General features: G+C 49.0%; 2 protein-coding genes across 9 annotated transcripts in view; one reads left to right on the forward strand and one right to left on the reverse strand.

Moving 5' to 3' along the window:
* The window catches only part of MTSS2 (MTSS I-BAR domain containing 2), a 58,304-nt gene extending 50,877 nt beyond the window's left edge, over positions 1-7,427 (forward strand). For all 6 annotated transcript variants that reach the window (XM_079988393.1, XM_079988396.1, XM_079988397.1 and 3 more), the window contains 3 exons: positions 1,132-1,308; positions 2,297-2,462; positions 2,802-7,427. In XM_079988393.1, the coding sequence (XP_079844519.1) occupies positions 1,132-1,308; positions 2,297-2,462; positions 2,802-3,565 (1,107 nt within the window). In that variant the 3' untranslated portion in view covers positions 3,566-7,427. The remainder of the gene's footprint in view (positions 1-1,131; positions 1,309-2,296; positions 2,463-2,801) is intronic.
* Positions 7,428-9,421: 1,994 nt separating this feature from the next.
* Positions 9,422-13,387, reverse strand: part of SF3B3 (splicing factor 3b subunit 3) — a 34,023-nt gene continuing 30,057 nt past the window's right edge. For all 3 annotated transcript variants that reach the window (XM_079988364.1, XM_079988365.1, XM_079988366.1), the window contains exons 24-26: positions 12,635-12,778; positions 11,094-11,198; positions 9,422-10,139 (exon numbers count right to left, since the gene is read on the reverse strand). In XM_079988364.1, the coding sequence (XP_079844490.1) occupies positions 9,999-10,139; positions 11,094-11,198; positions 12,635-12,778 (390 nt within the window). In that variant the 3' untranslated portion in view covers positions 9,422-9,998. The remainder of the gene's footprint in view (positions 10,140-11,093; positions 11,199-12,634; positions 12,779-13,387) is intronic.

Below are 13,387 nucleotides of genomic sequence, written 5' to 3' on the forward strand. Positions count from 1 at the left end.
AGCAATGGAGGTGATGCTGCAGAGGTCACTCAGGAGCAAGAGCCTCTGCTCTGCACAAGTTCCGTTCTGTTTGGGGGGTTTTCTGCATCATTTAATATGCTCAATGGTTGAACCCAGCCAGGCTCCCACCCCAGCATTTTTAGGTGCAGGTAGCAAAGGCTCCCATGTGGCCCCAGATCAAACCCATCAGGCTGTCTGAAGCAGTCGTTCTTTCCTCTTGCACACTGGCATTGTGAGCACATCAAAGTGCTCTGGAAACAGGAAGTGCTGCTTCCTTCTTCCTGAACACAGGAAGCTTGCATCAGGACAGCTTTGGGATGGCAGAATATGAACTATTTCCCCTCAGCTGACCCACCTGCCCCCCCCCCCAGTCTCTGCAATGTCCCTGTGCTGCCATCTCTGAGTCGGGGCAGGAACTGCTTCCCATAAACAAACACCATGTAGGGTTTGGTGTGAGTGGAGTGAAGTGGTGTGGTGTGGGGGGGGGGGGGCTGAGAACAGCCCCTGCCTGGAAGTCCTTCCATTCTCAGATCAGCCATGAGCTCACTGAGTGCTTTTAGACAGCAGTCTGCCTTTCAGGACCATTGTATGGATCATGCAGAACTGAATGTGCTGTGTTTTGAACACTCAGTATTTATATAGCACTTTCTGTAAGAGGGAAGATGCATTCACCTGACTTTCCAGAAAATGTGTTTGAGGAGAGTGAGAGAATTGGGATTCCAGTGGGATGGGGGACACATATTGTTGGAGGTATCATGACTGTCAGCTTCTTCAAGCTCTTGGGGAAGCAGCCCACACTTTTAAAAGGAAGCAGGCACCCTCCTGGCCTGGCGCCTCCACCTTTCCTGTCTTTGTTGAAACCCTTTTTAAGCCAAGAGGGGATTTCTCCGTCACCAGCCCAACAGAGCAAAATGGTGGCAGAGCCATTTTGTGATTGCCACAACCCCTGCTCTTTGCCCTGGGGTGGCCCTTTTGCCAATTCCTCTCTCCCCACCCCCTTGCCCAATCCCTCTCCATCCAGTCTCATCTCCCATTTCTGCCCTATTCCATACCCACCTGACTTTGCACTGCTGTGCCCGATGTTGGGGCCCCAGCTGTGCCGTCCTACCCATCTCCTCTTGGATTTTGCAGGATTGGTCCAAGGCTAGCCTCTATGAACAGCCGGTGGCAAGCACACTGCAGCGAAGGAAGGACCGCGTAGAGCATCTCCGTGAAGCTGAGCTGGGCTCCACCAGCCTGGTATACCCAGGAATCAGCTTGGAGGAAGGCTCCAGGCCCCGCATGTCCCCGGCCTCCATTGCTGCCAAGGTATAGCCAGCTTCAGTGTCAAAATGGGAGACCGGGGGGACAGGAATTTGGAATAGGTTTGGTACCCAGGTGATGGAGCACTTACTTGTCCCAGACCTTAGCTAGGAGGCAACTCCCTGGAGGAGAAGACCCAGGCCTCCTCTGTATATCTTGTTCCAGAAGGAGATTTACCCAAATAGCAACTGGCATCCTTGAGCTAGTGCAGAAGGGAATTTCAGGGCAGCAGAGGAAGTTCTCTCAGAGAAGTGTTTTGCAGTTGATGGGTTTTGCTTATATAAATCGTGAAAAGTTGCCACCCCCAGCATGCCATCGCATGCCAGCAGCTTCCTGTGTAGCCCTTTGCCCTGATGGGGCTGTGGAGCCCTGGAGGAATTGAATGATGCATGTCTGTTGCTTATACTTCATATGTTTGATGAGGGACCTGCTTGAGTGACCCTGGCAGACATGATGCCTACTCTCACCAGCTGCTGTATGTGAGTCACTGGGGAATAGCCATGGGAGGGAGGGAGGGCTGGCCACTGCCTTTAGGCGCCACTTTCCTCCTCCTACTTCCACCTTGCCTCTGCCCCACAAAGCCCCCTCACTTCAGCCCCCCCCCCCCCCAGTACACACAAAAGAAATGGGCATTATTTGCACATCCTGTCTTGAGCAGAGCTGCAATGATGAGGGGCTCATGGGGTGCATGTGGAATTGGGGCACACAAGTTAGCCTGGGAGAGATCCAGGCTAACCACCCTCATGTCAGCAGCTGCTTGCCCACTAGGGGTGTTGTGTTCACGGCCAACATAGTTTTGGGGAATGAGATAACTTGATCATTCTCCTATCTCCCCATCTCCACTTGCTTTCCATTAATGTTTTCTGACCTTTGGGTGCAGGTGGCCTGGCCCAGGCACACACATGGTGCCATCTCCTACAGCTCAGGGTGCCATTTGCTTTGAGACCAGCTCATCACACCTCTCACTCCCCACCCCATTTTGTTTCTCCACCAGCATGGGGAGGAGGTGTCCCCAGCCGCAAGTGACCTGGCCATGGTGCTGACCCGAGGCCTGAGTCTTGAGCACCAGAAGAGTAGCCGGGACTCCCTGCAGTACTCCAGTGGCTACAGCACACAAACCACCACTCCTTCCTGCTCTGAGGACACCATCCCCTCGCAAGGTATCTCTGCCAATGGGCTTCTTGGCACCCAGGGAAGGGGTGGGGTGGCGTTTTACTTAATGTGGTTGCCCAGTTTAACGATAAATTTTTTTAGGGTGGCATACATGGTTATTACATTTATCTATATCTTGCCTCCCCCCCACACCCATGGGATTCAAGGCAGCTTACAACTAAAATAGACACAGGTTATATATATTAACAAAATCAAAATATATACGTATGAAAGATCTCATATAGTGGAGAGTGTTGCGCATGGAGTCCAGCAGTGGCTGCTTGGCTGTGCTGCACCTGCCAGCTGAGAATGCTGACACCCACCCTGTCCATCTGTCGCCTCCACAGGCTCAGATTACGACTGCTATTCCGTGAATGGCGACATGGAAGGGGAGAGCCAGAGCGAATTCGACAAATCCTCGACTATCCCTCGCAACAGCAACATCGCCCAGAATTACCGGCGCATGATCCAGACCAAGCGGCCTGCTTCTACTGCTGGCCTGCCCACCGGCACTGCCCTGCCCACCGGCGCCACGCCAGGGGTGGCCACCATCCGCCGCACACCTTCCACCAAGCCCACAGTACGCCGAACCCTCTCCAACGCCGGCCCCATTCCCATCAGACCCCCCATCGTCCCTGTCAAGACGCCAACAGTGCCTGACTCCCCTGGGTACACCGGCCCCACCCGGGTGGGCAGCGAGGAATGTGTGTTCTACACTGATGATGCCTCACCAAGCGCCATGGACTTTGCCAAAGCCTCGCCCAAGAGGCTGAGCCTGCCAAACACCGCCTGGGGCAGCAACGTGATGGAGATCTCTGTATATGCCGGGAAGCACCTCTCCACAGAGGAGGAGGAGCAGCAGCTGGCAGCCAACCGGCACAGCCTGGTGGAGAAGATTGGGGAGCTGGTAGCCAGTGCCCATGCCCTTGGCGAGGGCCAGTTTCCCTTCCCCACGGGGGTCTCTGCCCTCGGCCCCGGGGAAGAGACACCCACTCCTCCCCCGGCGGCCTCCAGCGACCCTCCGGCGGAAGACATGCTGGTGGCCATCCGGCGTGGGGTGCGCCTTCGCAGGACCATCACCAATGACAGGTCGGCGCCCCGGTTTTTGTGATGGACTCTTCCCCAGCGCCTGCTCAGTGCCCACCCGGTGGCTGGAGAGCAACCAGAGTCAGGACTAAACCAGGGGAAATGGAAGAGAAGTAAACGAACCACAAAAGGCAAAGCCACTTTATGGAGATTGTGTCAGAGTCTAGATATAAAGGAGACTAATCTATACGCCTTTGCTAACAAACCTGCACAGGCACAGCCTGGCACTGAACTGGTTTTGGAGCCTCTTTTATACACATTGTTTTTCCATCTGCTGCCCTGCCCAGGTTTCCTTTCCCCTCCTGCACCTTCCTTCATCCTGGCCTGCAGAGAGACCGGTTGTTGCTGCTGCTGCCGCCACAAGGAGGGAGGCCATTCCCTTGCTCCATGATTTTCAGGGAGGAGTGAAAACCTGAACTGGATCTAGCAACTACAGTGTTCTTAGTATAAGCTACACACACACGCCCCAACACACTTGCACATGGCAAAGAAATGGAGGCTGCCGTTCCTAGAGAGCACCCACCTCCTCCGGACAAAAAAAATGCACTGTTAGTCCTGTGCTGAATCCTCCCTTCACAGCTCTCTGTCTGTCTGTCTGTCTGTCTGTCTGTCTGTCTTTCCAGTTATTTTCTGTTTGCCATCTGTTTGTATCAGCTACTTCAAGAAAGACTTTACAAGCAGCAGTTAACACCCCCGTGAACAATCCCGGAAGCCTCTCGTGTTCCCAGGTGGATCCCAAATGCGCAGCTGGAGGAGAGGGTGCAAGGGGCAGGGAGTGGACAACCTGCAGGCATGTCACCAGGCAGGAGGGCCCAATCCCCCCCAACAAGAGGTTGAGTCACAGCCACAGACTTATTGGCCTCCGTGGCTCTACTGGGAGCAGAGTGGGCAGGTTGGTTATATTCAGGAAGAGGATTGTGCTCTCGTCCCAAGTGGGGTAGGAGCTCTGTAATCTGAGAGGCCGAGGGTTGGGCTGCTGTTGATCTGCCCTCAGTGCCACTTCAGGACTGGGCTTGAACCTTTTGATAAGAATTGGTAGTGATGGAAAGGTGAAGGTGGATGGCTGTTGCTCTGGAATAGCTGTAGCTAAGTGGATATAGGGGCAAAGGAAGTCTTTCTGTGGATGGTAGGGAGGACTTTGGTAATTGAGGACCTTAGAGGGTTTTGAAAGCAGGGTGTGTGCAAAGACCAAGGGTGTCTGCTCTTGGAATTCTCCTACAACCATCTGACAAGGCCAAAGGTTGTTAAACTGATGCTCACAGGTTCTGGTGTCACTGGAAAGGCTGTAGCAGAGTGGTAGAGCACCTGCTTGGCATGCAGAAGGTCCCAGGTTCAACTGTTGGCATCTCCAGATAAGAATAGGAAAGATCTTTGTTGTGGGAGGCTGCTGCCAAGCAGTGTTAGGCGGAGTGCTGGGTCTGGGACAGTGTCCTCTGCCTTTTCCAATGTGAGCCTGTTTTGGCCAAGTATGGGTATGGTTATGACTAAGCCTGTGAGTGTGTGGCAGGGTGCCTCTTCTAACAGCATCAAAAGGGGCCCAAATTTGTCAATATTGGGTGGATACTTTGAAAGGGGTTAAAAGTATCTGCAGAGAGGGAAATAGCTGAACCAACCCTCTTGGTTGGTTCGTTTACCTTTGGCGATGTTGCTGCTGCTTAGCCAGATCTGCTATACGGTCCACCATATCGCATGAAATTAGAGTCCCAGCAGAAAGTGAGGAAAGAATTACCACAAGCATTTAAAAATGGGGGCAGAGGGGATTTACAGAAACAGACCAGCTCCCTTGTTCTGGTTTTGGCCTCCAGATCTATAACCAAATGAATATTCAGCACAGCTTCTTCCTTTGTGCTTGGAGCTGAAGGAGCATGAGTTGGATTGCAGCTCCCAGCCAGAAACTCCAGCTTGGGCCATGCAGCTGCTGTAAGAATATCCACATTTCTCACTGTTTTAGACACTGTTTTCACCTTCCAATGTTATTAAGACTCCCATCAATGCTAACCATGGGCTAGGCCGGTTTCTGGGCCTGATGGGAGTTAAGAGTTCAGCAGGGCTGGAATTTAGGGCACGCAAGCCAGGTAGTCAGAAGGAACATAAATACAAATAGTGCCTATCAACTTTTTAAGCTGTTTTGCTTACTTCCACCTGCCCCCCCCCCCAATTTGGAACAGAAGAATTTGCCCCGCAGAAACAACTTAAGGGTTTGGATAAATTCATTGAGTTTATTTATATTAGTTACGTAATCTTATACCCAGATCTGGAGAGTGCAAGAGACTTGGATCTACCTTGTGCTCACCCTGATATTGTCCCAGAAAGTCTAGAAATCGGCTCTGTTGGCAAATGGAAAGTGATGTTGGGAAAGGGGACAGTCTTGAAAGAAAGAGAAAGTGATGGGGAAAGTCAGTGGCTGGGAATTAAGGTGGTCTAAAGTGAGGGGGAAAGAGGGAGACGCCTTTCCCTGGAAGGAATCAGAGAATTGTAGAGTTGGAAGGAACAATGAGGGTCATCCAGTCCAACCCTTTGCAATACAGAAATCTTTTGTCCAACATGGGGCCTGGCCCTGGGTTAAGAGTCTCATGCTTTACAGATCAAGCTTCCTCAACAAATGAGGGTCCATTAAACGGCCCCTGCTGCATAACCTCCACCTTTTGTGTTTGTTGGGCTCAAGAATGAGCATGTCTTGCTTTCCTCTCCTGGGATTGTTGAGTATCCAAGGATCACTGAACAGCACAGATGTAGCACATATGGGGTGGCTAAGTGGGGGAGGCAGAGCCCATGCTAGACATTAGGGGCTTCCTTTGTCCTTGGACTGGCCAGGCATTCGAGTACAGAGCTTACCCATGCAAAGAAAAAAATGAAAGATGGGCTTGTGACAATTATTCCAAGAGAGATGCCACCACATTTCTCATAGCAGCAGCATGGTGGTCAACAACCCTTTCTAAAGTAGAGAGAGAGCACAGCTGTGGACAGCGTTGAGTGCTGTGTGGTGAGGCACAAGCAAAGCACAGCGGTGGTGAATACAAACCAGTCAACTCAAGGCCCCTTGCAAGGGCTGGGGAGCCTAGAAGCCTCTGAGAAAGCACAACTGCGCCTGCTCCCTCTTGCTGGATCCTCCCCGTCTCCCCATCCTTAGTTCCTGCAAGGCACAGCAGGGCCTGGTGTTGTCGTTGTTGTACATAGAGCCACAGCAGTCCCCTCCACCCTCCCCACAGCCCAGACGTCTTATGTGCGCTTGCGTGGGTGTCACGTTGTAGCCTCCTTAACTCTTATACTGTCGTAGTAATAACAGTTTAGTTTCTAACCAACCAACCTTCCTGTGGGTGCCCCCCTCCTCCCTGTCATGGCCAGAAATGACAACAGTGACAATGCGTGAGAAATGTTTGCATTTTGCTTTTTATTTTTATTTTATTTTTTTGTACAGAGGAAAAAAAACCCTTTAAAATGTCTCTCTCAACTGATGTTAACTATTCTGGTGCTGTTAACTTGTTCTTTTTTTCTAATTTATTTTCCCTACCCCCCCCCCCTTTTGCTAGCAGCCCTGGCCTTACCCACCCACCCTCTTTCATTCTTAAAGTTAATTATCCTCTCCCTTCATTTAAAATAGTCACTGCTACAAGTAACGAATGCACTGTGAAGATTCCAGTATTAATAAAAGTTGTACTGTAATTAACGCAAATTGGTTCCTCCCACCCCATGGGGATACCCATTCTTACTCTCCTACGCATAAGAGGAAGAAAGCAGTTGTTTCTTCAGGCCAAGCACACAACATCCACAGGTGGTTTTCCTACCTGTAACCCTCCTGGAATCACAACACAAACGCTAACACACATTTGTCCCAGCCATTCCAATTCTGAATTTATGGTTACAGAAATCGAAAGGTAAGTGTATTTTTTAAAAACAAAGCACCAGCTTCTATAGTTCTAGGCTAGTAGGGGTTCTTAAGAGAGATGTCTTAAGGTGTATTTCAGACGAGCATAAGAGCCTGCTGGATTGTAGCAAAGACCCCATCCCGCTCTGGCAGAGACAAACCAGATGCCTGTAGGAAACTCAAAGGCAGAGCACAACAGAAACTCCTCATGTGATTCCCAGCAACTGGTATTCAGAAGCACACGGCCTCCAACAGTGGAAGTAGCAATCAATAGCTGCGTCTCTCTGTATCTTCTCACATGGAAAGCAATAAGCATGTGTTGTTGTTTTTTAGCCTTCTGGGGCCTGCCTTTTTCTAATGATGCTGCTCTAAAGCCCCAGCCCCTGGACTACGGGAAAGGAGCTGGGCCTTGCTGATTTCAGTACCAGCCAGTGCATCAATCCCCAACCCTCTTCTCACAGCCATTTGCATATTTCCAACACCTTGTAGCAAGAATCATTTCCATGCCCATAGAATCTAAAGAGCTGCTTAGTATCCAAGTGTGCCTGCTTGTGTATGTGGAGAAGTAACAGGGGTGAAGTCTGAGGGGTATTATTTCTGTAGCTTCCACAAGCTTTACCACAGTCTTTGTCACGGACAGTTGCCCTTCACATCAATCCCCACCCCTAATCACTGAACCATTTCAAGGGTGGGCTGTGTTAGGCCTCTCCACCAGCCCCAACCTTAGTGAGGCAGCTGGGCAGCAGCAGTCCTCAAAGGCTACAACTGGTCCACTCTGGCCTTGTCTAAGAGGGCAAGAGACTTCCCAACCAGACACAGATTACTCCCTTTTCCGCAATCCCTCACTGGCTACTGGCTCCCTTATGATGGGATGGGCTCTCCTTTTCTTGGAGCCAGAGAAGGTCCAGTGTGGCAGTTTGACATAGCATGTCAGAGCCTAGCCGAAAGAGAGATTTTCAGCTGACAAGAGAATTTGCTTAGTTCTACTTCTGAAATGGATGATATCCAATCCAGAACTCCCACATCCATACATGGAAGGAGAAATAGTCCTTTAAAGTAATTGTTCAGTGAAGACATTTGAAACAAAAGCAACCCGAAGCACCAGGAAACTTTTGAAAAAGGCCCAGAAAGCCTAGCCCAATTTCTAGATCTGAAATCACCTGGCTTTGGGCTTAAATAAAATACTGCTCATAAGTTCTCTGTAGCCTGATCCGGCAAGTGCCCATTCCACCAAGGGGCAGTGCTGCCAGTTCCACTGTATTTCTAACTGGACCTCAACTAAAGGTGAGCTCATGACTATTAAAACCAGACACTGATCTCTCAGCAGCCAGCACATTTTGAAATAAACATCTGGTCCCCATAATATCTGAAGGGCATTTGTATCTCTGCAAGCAAGTATCTGTGTTTAGGAGCTGCAGCCAGTCACAAGTTCCATAGACATCTGCACTGTCCTCCAGAGGTCAGGAACCTGTGCCCTCCAAATATTTGCAAACAGCTACCATTATCCCTGACTATTGGGCCAGGCTGACTCGGATGAATCAAACCCCTATATTACATTTAAAACAAGTAGTCAGCCCACCATAGAAACAAAGAGATCTGTCATTCACATGTAATGCAGCCCGAAGAATGGCTCGGAGGGAGGGAGTGCAAAAGGTTTGCTTTTGAGGAAAGTAAACCTAACAGCAACCTTATCTTCTCTGAAGGGGTAGGGTAGGGTAGGTTGGGAGACAATTCCAGAACTTAAGTATAAACCTCCTTAGGACAGCTGAGAGGGCTGAACAAGTCTTCCACAGCAGAGTAAATGGAGAGTAAGATCTCTAGAGAAATACAGAGCCTAATACTAGACACTCCAAGTGCAGGGAAACGTGGCTTTCCTCTGCAGCCAAAAGGGCAAGAAGTGCATTTTAAAATGAATGACAAGATTGATCCTCCCATGAATTTAATGTGCCATTGGCAGAGCTCCTCCCTAGCTCATGTCCCCAGAAGCAGGTAAAATTCATGAGAGAAGTCACCAAACAGGTTTGTCAGCCAACCTTTAATCCAGATGCTGGGTTTTATTAAAGAAAAATCTATGGCCAGAATCACACAGGCCATCTCTTCAGCAGACAAAAGGCTAACTTGGTACAAGACTCTATTTACAAACACAGAGATAAAAACTGCAGGATGGAAAAATTACACCAGCCACGCCCACAAGGCTTCCCAGACACTGGCCAATGGAAGAGGAGGAGCCCTAACGTCCCTGTGCTCATATCTTACCAACTCAGAAAAGGTGACTTCATCTAGCTAGCTCACTTGACAAGGAAAGGGCACCAGGGCCTTGTCCAAGGGCAGGTTGGTAGTGGGTGCAGCACCCAAACTGTCTGTAAAAAGGGTGGAGCCAGAAACACACCTGAAAGTGGAGGCCTCGCCACTTGAGAGAACCTGACTGACTCCTGGAACAGCATGGACAGAACAGGTTGATGACATGGTTGGGCTTTCAAGTCGCTGGAAGAAAACAAGAGTACCAAAGTGGGAGGAACTGGCCAAAAAAGCTCATACCCTTCAAAACATCTTTGGAACAGGAATCCCAGCCACGTCCCTGAAAAGGCGCCTCTCAGAAAGCATAGCGGGTGCGGATGTCCTCCAGCTTCTTGGACACCTCTGGTGGGGTCCTGTCCAGCTCTTCAGACACGTTCTTCTGCTTGTTGGGCTCCATGGAGTTGAACTGCTCACACAGATCCCCATCAATGACATTCTAGCAAGAGAAAGAAAGGGTGGGGGGCTATTTTAGAAGCTGCAGCCCATGGAACGAAGGAGGGAATGGGCTCAAGCACAGAAAGCAGACCCAAAGCACAGAGAACAAGAGGCTTGTCTAAGAGGCCCAAAGATTCTCCACAAGAGTCAGAATGAATAAAAGCAAATTCTCTCTTTAAAAAAGTACAGGTATTCAGCAGACATTTGCCTAAAAGTGAAAAATGAAGGTGTCCACAAGTCCATGGAATGGGGGGGGGGGGGCACAAAAAACGAGAAAACTCCAGCAAAAAAACCAAACTCGAACTATCTTGCTCAAGATCACCCCAGGGCTTGGCATGTGGTGAACTTGCAGCTTTAGAGCTACACTGTTAATGCTGCAAGTCTGGAAATGAAGACTTAACCGTGCTAATGCAAAAATAACCTGCTGCATGACTCCTCATTGTCACAGAAGCATTTCCTGAAATGCAGATTCATATGGGGGGGCCAGAAACCGAATTCTGACACAATGGACAGTGCTGCCCTATCCATGATGTACAGGTGACCCAAGAGAAACACATGGTTTCCAAAGAAAAAAGTAGACCCACCTTGATACCTAGGTCAGTTCTAACAGGATGCTACCATCACCAGGGAGAACTGCAATAGGGAATTGGGGCTTGAAATCTATACATATCACTTAGAAAAGATAAACGTCCATTCAGACAAATCACCCAGATGGTGAAAAAGAAAAAGTCAGAGAATCACATAGACACATAGGCCCCATTGCTGATTACCCTTCTTAGCAAGCAGAATCCTGTCCTGGAAAAGCCATTCCAGCAACCTCAGCAGATGCTCTGACCAAGCATAAAATGCAGGGGGAAATTTGGCCTTCACATTGGCAACTTTTACCCATGAGCAGAGCTCAAGTGCTTACTAGCATATGATGGACACGTAGCAGAGACCCACAAACTCAGCCTACCTTCACTGGGAAGTAATAGGAGCGGAAGCTGAGGTGGTCTCGTCCACAGAGAGGAGGGTGTTCAGACCTCAGATGCATCTCAACATGTTGGAAGAAGTCATGATCCTGAAAAGAGAGAGCGCCATCAAAGGGAAAGGAAAACAGCTGGAAGCAGCAGTGTCAGGCCACACCCGGGGCCAGCACTGAAAAGAGGAGCAGCTGTGATTGGTAAACTGGTTGACAACACACCACCTGAACAAACCTCCTAGAGCAGGGGGAGGCAACCTCAGGCCCAGCGGTTGGATGCTGACCAATCGTCTTCTCAATCTGGCCTGTGGACGGTCTGGGAATCAGAGTGTTTTTACATGAGTAGAATGTCTCCTGTTATTTAAAATGCCTCTCTGGGTTATTTGTGGGGCATAGGAATTGGTTCAGGGTTTTTTTCAAAATATAGTCCAGCCCACCACATGGTCTGAGGGACGGTGAACCGGCCCACAGCTAAAAAATATTGCTGACCCCTGTCCTAGATAGAGTGAGCCCTCTGCAGGCTGGCATACATCATTTTGGGGAAGGAATTTACATAGCAGAAAGTTCATCACAAAGCACTGGTCCAATGTGGATTTCCCTCTTCGGAAACCGGCCTGGACTTCAGATATCACCTTATTTGTATCTGCCCATTCATCCAGTCTCCCAAGAAGGAGCCTGGCATATAGTTTAGAGGCTACATCTAACAAACTAATGGGTCTATAACTGGTAGGATTTTTCTAATCACCCTTTTTGTATATTGGGGCAATTATACTCAGCTTCCACCCTTCCGGTATGTAACCTGAGCTGTTAATATATGAAAACTGTTTTGCAAAAATGGGCAACCAGAAATCCGGTCTTATAAATCTCCATTGGGATCATGTCTTCTCCTAGAGCTTTATTGGTTAATTGGCTTATGATTGGGCGTGATGTCTGGCCATTCTGGCAGTTATAACAACTGAGTATAGTAAACTTGTGAGGGTGAGTCAGAGCGGGGGCCATATATTCCTGTAAAATATGTCACCCAGTCCTTTCCTTGGACAGATGCTTCTAACGAGTAGCCCAGCCCATTTGTACCTTGGGCAACCAAATGCCTAAATTTCCGTGAGTCCTTTTTAGCTCTGCTTCATTCTGTCATGCAATAAAATTTCAGTCATGCCTCATGGGCAGAGCCAACTGGCAAATGTGGGCGTCACCTGTGCCAGCAACGGTTTTCAGGGTACATTATATTGCCAGATATCAGTGTATGCACTGGGGGAGGGGGGAGACATACAGAGAGCAAAGAGAGCCATAGGCAGCTCAGGAGATCCAACAGCAGCCAAGCTCAGTATGTGCATTAAAGCAGATCCATTTCTGATCCACACAAGGAAGAGCCAAGAGGCCAACTGTGGGCAGGGAGTGGCATAGCCTCCCCACCCTTTCAGCTTTGTCTTCCATCCTCCCATAACTCACTGTCACTACTGCAGGGCATTAAGTGCTCCTGCTGCACTATGTAGATGAACAACTCTTAATATTTCCATCATACAAGAACTTCCTACCTCATGTGATGTAAACGGGACCAGAATGCCAATGCCCCCAGATAAGGTCGTATAGACAAGAGATTCAGAGCCTCCGGGGATTAGAGTTGTCTTCTGCAGGGACAGGACTGTTTCCCCTACATGGTAGTTCATAATCACCTCTGCCTGAAAGTAAGACAAGCAAGACTTCAGCAGGTGACCTAAGATAATGCATTAAATCAAGACAATCTCATTTTCATCAAAGAAAACCTACATTTATCACTTCCAGTGGTTGGTGAGGACATTTCTAAACACACTTATAATGCAAACTTGCAACAGTGATTTCCTATGTGTAATGCTTGGGGAGGGAGGTGCTATTAGGCTACTGGAGTACATTGGACCCCTTCCATTATGAGCACAGTATTTCATTAGGACAGTATTTCACATTTCTAAAATGCAGTGTCAATTAAATTATCCCCCCCCCCTAAAACAGGAGGACTGTTGAAATATGTCTTAAAATTTGCTACGAACCTCAGAAGGGGTGCTATGAACCTCAGAAGGCATTTCAAATATTTGCAAAAATAAATAAATAAATTAAGCAAACCTGAATCACTTCATACTCCCTATACTGGCTCAACAATTGCATGGGGTCAGTTGTCCTGGGTTGTTTCTCCCCCATTCTGTTTCAAGTTTCATTTAACTAACAGGGGTCCAATGTTCCCCTATTGGAAAGGGAAACTGTCCCTCCTCTCCCCAGGAACTTCTCAAAGCAGAGTAGGGGGAAATCACAAAAGT

The sequence above is a fragment of the Podarcis cretensis genome (assembly GCF_951804945.1).
Source record: "Podarcis cretensis genome assembly, chromosome: 8".
In the NCBI taxonomy this organism is placed as follows: Eukaryota; Metazoa; Chordata; class Lepidosauria; order Squamata; family Lacertidae; genus Podarcis; species Podarcis cretensis.